This window comes from Condylura cristata, unplaced genomic scaffold (genome assembly GCF_000260355.1).
Source record: "Condylura cristata isolate star-nosed mole 26May11 unplaced genomic scaffold, ConCri1.0 scaffold00004, whole genome shotgun sequence".
NCBI classification, from domain to species: Eukaryota; Metazoa; Chordata; class Mammalia; order Eulipotyphla; family Talpidae; genus Condylura; species Condylura cristata.
The window spans coordinates 51,287-57,281 of NW_004567105.1; the positions used below are offsets into that span (position 1 = coordinate 51,287).

The 5,995-nt window shown below is 61.4% G+C and overlaps 1 protein-coding gene across 1 annotated transcript in view; it reads right to left on the reverse strand.

Annotated features, from left to right (window-relative positions):
* Positions 1–1,470: 1,470 nt before the first annotated feature.
* SHANK3 (SH3 and multiple ankyrin repeat domains 3) overlaps positions 1,471–5,995 on the reverse strand; it is a gene marked incomplete at its 5' end in the record, with an annotated part of 6,419 nt that continues 1,894 nt past the window's right edge. The window contains 3 exons of the mRNA XM_012735069.1: positions 1,471–1,768; positions 5,020–5,086; positions 5,783–5,941. Coding sequence (XP_012590523.1) covers positions 1,494–1,768; positions 5,020–5,086; positions 5,783–5,941 — 501 coding nt within the window. The remainder of the gene's footprint in view (positions 1,769–5,019; positions 5,087–5,782; positions 5,942–5,995) is intronic.

Here is a 5,995-nt window from a genome sequence, read left to right on the forward strand (position 1 = left end):
GCCGCTGCCCCCGCGCAGCGCGCCCAGGTCCCGCACCTCGGTCCTGCCCCGAAGCCCGCGCTGGCTCCCAAGGACGTGGGCGGGGCCCTGACCTCTGCCAGTGGCCAGACCCTGGGGGCCCCCGGCCAGCACACGCGGCCCTTCCCTCCCTCCGCGCACCGGAGCCCTGGGGCCCGCTCACCCGGGGGCTGCTTGCGGCTCTCAGTCCAGTCGCGCCGGTCTCCACCCTGCCCGGAGCGGCACCCGGGCCCGGGGGCTGGGCTCGCTGCCAAGGGGTGCCCCCCATGCCACCTCCGCGCCCCTCCACGCCAGCCAGCACCAGCAGCTGCTTCCTCGAGGGCCCCTGGCGAGCGTCCCTCCCCTGCCGGCCTCCTGAGGGCTGCAGACCTCGCTGCTCACCGAGGCCCGGCCTGGACGGGCCAGGGCCACTTCCCGTGGGGAAGCCCTCCGTAGGGGAGGCTGCGTCCCCAGGGCGGGAGGAACAAGCAACAGGAGGTGGGGTGGGGGCACCCCGCTCCCACCAGGAGTGACCTCTGCGACACCAAAACACCGAGGCTCACCCTGCCCACGGCCGTCCCTGCCTCGGGAGATCCGGGGACACGCGCAAACCTAGGGGGCTGGGCAGAGGGGCGGGGGCACTGCCGGTGGCCACAGCGCAGCCGCGTGGGCGGGCACCAGGCGGGCCGGGGCCTCTGGGCCTCCACGCCCCCACCGGCCCTGGGCACAGCACACCCCAGGAGCATCAGGCCCACGGCGGGGGGAGGGCTCCGGGCGCCCACGAGCCGGCAGGGCTGCTCCCGGGCCTCAGGCGTCCCAGGAGGGCCCTGCCTGCCGGGCTCCAGGCGGCTTCCCGAAGGCCTTGGCTAGTCCTTCCTGGGATGAGAGCCACGGGCACAGAGGGGCCCGCTGACCCGCCCAGGCCAGGCCCCGGTCAGACTCAAAGACCACTGGCCACCTGTCTGCACACCCCAGGCTGTAGCCGCCGAGGCCGTGGGGCTCCAGTCCAGGCTTCCGACTGCAGGCTTTGGGGATACAAGTGCCCCCGGCCCCCAGACCCCCCAGGGCTCGTGAGAGGCAGAGCAGAAACCAGAGAGGCCTGAGTCATCCCGGGCCGAGGGCTGCAGGGCAGACCAAGGGGCCCTACAGAACCTGGGGCCGCCTGCCGGGCTCCAGACCTCACAGAGAGGACACTCCGTCCAGCCCCCGCCCTCCGGGCACCATGGTAATCCCTCCCAACCACAATCTGCCCAGACCCTTCCCTCCCACAGCCCCCTTGGGTGTCCACTGTCCCCAAGCAAGGCCCAGCTCAACCAGAGACCAGAGTGGGGGACCAGTGCTGGCCAGCGGGACAAAGCTCTGCCCTTCTCCACCCAGGGAGCACGTCTGGGGCTCACTCGGCCCTTCACTGCGGAATACCGGGCTCCTCCGACCTCCGTGGCCTCCCACGCCGGACCCTGGGCAGCCCGGGACCAGCCAGCGCGCACAGTCCCCACCTACCTGACCTTGCTCTGGGCACTCCTGCCTGCTGAAAGGCCCCCGGCATCGTTGTAGTCCCCGTCCCGGTCCCGGTCCTTCTCCACCTGCAGCCTCTGGAGTAGCAGCTGGTGGGGGAGGCTTCGCAGCGAGGGTCCGGGGGAAGCTGCGGGCTGAGCCTCGCCCTTCAGGTTGATGTCGCTGGCTGAGCGCTGCAGAGGCCGGGGGGAGGCCAGGCCGCTAGGGCCGGCCAGCCGCCGCCGCTTGGCATAACTGGGCGTCTCCCTGAATGGCACTGCGGGGCGGGAAGGCACCAGGTGAGACAGGGTAACCAAGCCGTCCTGGCTTGCCAGGCTTTCCAGACTTTAATTCTCTGTGCCAGGCCCTCCACGGTGGTGCAGCGGGTTAGGACGCAGCACTGCTAGTGGCCACAGCCGCTTCAGTGAAAGTTCAATCCCCGCCCCAGAGGGGACCCACAGGGCACGGCGGACCTCTCCTGACCCGCCCAGTGCCCCCTCACAGTGTACTTCATCAATTTGCCTGTTCTGCTCCCCACTCTGTCTCTGGGGAGTCCTCTCACCACCACTGCACCTCTGACCTGTATTCCAGCTCTGTATGCATGAATAAATAAACCTTTAAAAAACAAAATTCCCTGTGTCAGGACAGATAGCCACCCTGCGGCTACAACCGCTAATGGGGCCACACCCCAGCTCCCCTAAATCCAGCTTCTAAGAGAAACCTGCCCTCCTGTCAGGCAGACAGGGTCTTGTGGGGCTCAGATCCCCCGTGAAACTGTCCACCTTCCGGGCTCTGCAAGAGACAGCATGGCAGTGAGGGGCTAGCTCACCGGGGAAGCACAAACTGCTAGACCAGAGCTAGGCCAGAGCTGGCAGATGGTCCGTGGGGAGTCAGATCACAACTACTTCGAGCCTCATAAACCATACAGTCCCTATTCCAAGGACTCAACACTGTCTATATCAGGTAAACAGCCACAAACAACATACAAATAATTGGATATGGCTGAGTGCCAATAAAACTTTTTTAAAAAGCAGAAAACCCAAATATATACTTAAGAAAACTATGATCCAACTATATGGCACTTATGAAAAGCCACTGAGCACCAATGACATAAGTGTTTCAGAATGAAAAAAGAAATCTCATGTAAACAGCAACTGAAAAAGCATTGAGTAGCTATGCTGATATCAAACAAAATAGACCTGAAGAAAAAGTGTAACAGTGACAGAGAAGGACATCAGATAGGTTAAAAGTAGTATAAACACACCAAACAACATAGTACAAAAAGCGAAAACAAGGTTCTATAGTAACGTTTAAGACTTCAGCACCCCACTTCCCAAAGCGGACAGAATTTCGAGAGCCACAACTACAAAGACACAGAAAACTTAAACCGCCTGCACCTAGAGAGAAAATAATCCACAGACAAGAGCAGAGACAGAGCCCTAATTGAGCACAGAATACTCCACAGGACAGGCCACATTTAGGCCACCCACAAATTTTCCATACGTTTTAAAAGAATGAAGTCATACAAAGTATCCTCTCCAGTCACAATAGAATAAAACTAGAAATCAAGGACAGAAGAAACCTGGAACATTCTCAGTTGAAGATAAAATATTGAAAATAAAATAGCATGTGCTTAAATAACCAATGTGTCAAAATAGAGGTCACGAGGAACGTCAGAAAATATTTTGAGATAAATTAAGGCAAAAATACAACATAGCACAACTTAAAGGGTGCCACAAAAGCAGCACTTTTTTTTTTTTTAAGAAAAGGGAAATAATAGCTATAAATACCCGTGTTAAACATCCAGTCACAGTACTAGACCTATTAAGGAGGGAGGAAAAGAAAAGCAAACAATACCCAAAGTTGGCAAGAGTGAGGTGGTAACAATTCCACAGAGATAAATAAAATAAACAGAAAGCCAGAATCAATGAGGCCAATGTTTTTTGAAAATGTCAACCGAACTGGCAAACTAGCTGAACCAACGGAAAAAGGGGAAACAGAAACAAGCAGGGACATCGGGGCTTCACTGGCGAGGTCCAGCGTGAGACAGACGAAGGTGCTGTGAGCGGCTGGATGCTCACACCAGGAGGCCCGAGCGGACTGTGCGTTTCCAGGCCCACGGCAAGTACAGAGCTGATGCGTGAGGCAGCGGGCAGTCCCTGCAGACCTGCCTGCTCCACAGGCTCCCCGCCAGGGCCCCGCCAACACAGCCCTGCCCAGCTCTGCAGACACTGGGCACCGACTTCAGTCTTCCCGAGCAATGCAAGAGCGGGGGAAGCTTTCGAACCCGTTCTCCGAGCAACTAAGAAATGAGCCGGGGAGTTGACAGTTCTCCAAAGGGGCCCAAATGACTAATAAACGCATGAAAAGATGCTCAGCGTCACCAGCCACCAAAGAAACACCAGCCAGAACCGCGATGTGGCTCACCCCACCAGAGGTGACAGCCCGGAAAAACAAAGGCAACGCGGGTGGGTGCCTGAGGCGGTGGAGATGGCGCCACCCTGCACTCTAGTGGGGAGTCGAGTGCAGAGGGCAAGCGGCAGTTGCTCGGAAGCATCCTGCGCTGAACACCCGCGTTACAGACTCAGGAGGGCCTCTCCGGTGGCGCAGCAGCTTAAAGCGCAGCGCTGTGAGGCTGCCCGCGGCCACTGCAGCCCGAGTGCGACTCCGGTGGGGAGTGACCCCCGGGTGCAGCAGGCCCCTCCTGTTCTGCCCGCTGCCCCCTCGGCAGTAAATCCGTCTGCTCTGCTCCCCACTGTGTCTCCGGTGAATCCTCCCAGCCCCCTACCACCTCTTGCCTGTGCCCCAGTCCGTGTATGCATAAATAAACAAAATCAATCTGAAAAAAAATTTAAAATCAGTAACCTCATTAAATCTATGGAGCTAGAAAAGGAAAAGCAAACCAAACCCAAAGCTAGCAAACAGAGTGACAGGATCCAGGGATACTCAGTCATTGAAAACGGGGATTCAAGCAAATGCAGGCGCACCACACTCACAGGGGCGATGCCCCAGCACCCGACGCGGGCGCAGCCCAGCGCCCCCTGAGCAAGGGCGGGCCGGCCAGAGGCGGCCAGCATGTGCGAGGAGCCACGGCCAGCCACACGCAGCAGTGTGTCCACCCAGAGGGCGCCCAGTGGGCAGAAGGGTGTGGCTGGCTTTCCTTTTGAGGTGGCAGAAATGTTTTAAAAAACAACAGAGTTGGCTGCACCATGCTGTGACCATACGCAGTGATCATCCAAAAACGGCCATGCCGCATGAAACCCCACTTTCAAAGGAAAAAGGAGCCGGTGTGGGCTGGGCCTGGCCAGGGCCCCGCCGGCCGAGTCCTATTCTTGGCCACCTGCACGGAGGGCTCAGGCCCCGCCTGGAGCTGGCACTCAGAGGCAGGCAGACTCGGCCCCGCAGACCAGCTGTCAGGACCCGCACCCCACCAGCCCCTCGCTGGCGGCCCGGGCCGCAGCCAGCGTGGGGGCAGCGTGCGGTACATGACCAGACAGCCCCCACACGCGGGGGGGGGGCCGGACTCACCCACATCGGAGTCCTTGTGTGTCTTGATGACCTCGGCCAGCTCAAAGTTCCCCGCGATGATGGCCACCTGAGGACGCAGGGCCCGGAGTCAGGCTCGCCTTCACCCCTGGGGTCTCCTCTCGCCCCTGTGTGGGCTCCCAGGCTGGGGCCCGGCCCGCCCGGCCCTGTCTGACCCGCCCCCGGCCTGCCTGGGGCTGCGGAATCCTGAGACACGACTGTCAGCACGGCGGTCAGCCATCCTGGGCACGGGCGCACCGGTCCCCCTGTTCCCTCAACAGCCCTCTCACCCCTTCGTCCCTCTCGCCCACCACCCCTGCCTCACCCCATGCACGGCCCACCACCGCAGGCCCCCTCCCACCTCCCACCGAGAACAGAGTCCCTGCCCCTTCTGTGCTCCGAACAGCCCCCTTCGTGAAGCCCAGGCCTCCCCACAAACACCAGCCCGCGGGGAGGCCTGTCCGCCTGCACAGCCAGAGCCCAGGCGGGAAGGAGCCACCAGGGCCAGTCCGGCCTGTGGTCTGCCCCTGCCCCTGCCCCTGCCAGTCCGGCCCACGCTGTCCTCCCTGCCCAGAGCCCTCTGGTCTCCCTCTCCCTGGGGAGACACCCATGGCAGCACCCGTCAGAGCCCTGGCCTGGGCGTCCACCCTCCGCCTCGGCAAGGCCATCTGAGTGGGGGCTCCTCATCCCCTTCCAGGGACAGAGCCGAGGGCCTGCCTGGAGCAAATTCCAGGGACCAGACAGGAGCCCTGCGCCCTGGCCCGACCTGGAAGGCCGTCTGGCTGTTGTAATTGCGGACATCCTTGTTGGCTCCACGGAACAGCAGGACTCGGGCGCAGCTCTCCTGGTGGGGGGTTGGGGTGGGAGGGTCAGGGCTGGGCAGGGCGGGACGCACAGCCCCGCGCACAGCCGCCGGGGCGGCACACTGCAGGGAGGCAGACTCGGCCAGGTCAGGCGCCCCGCAGGCACAGGCCGGCCT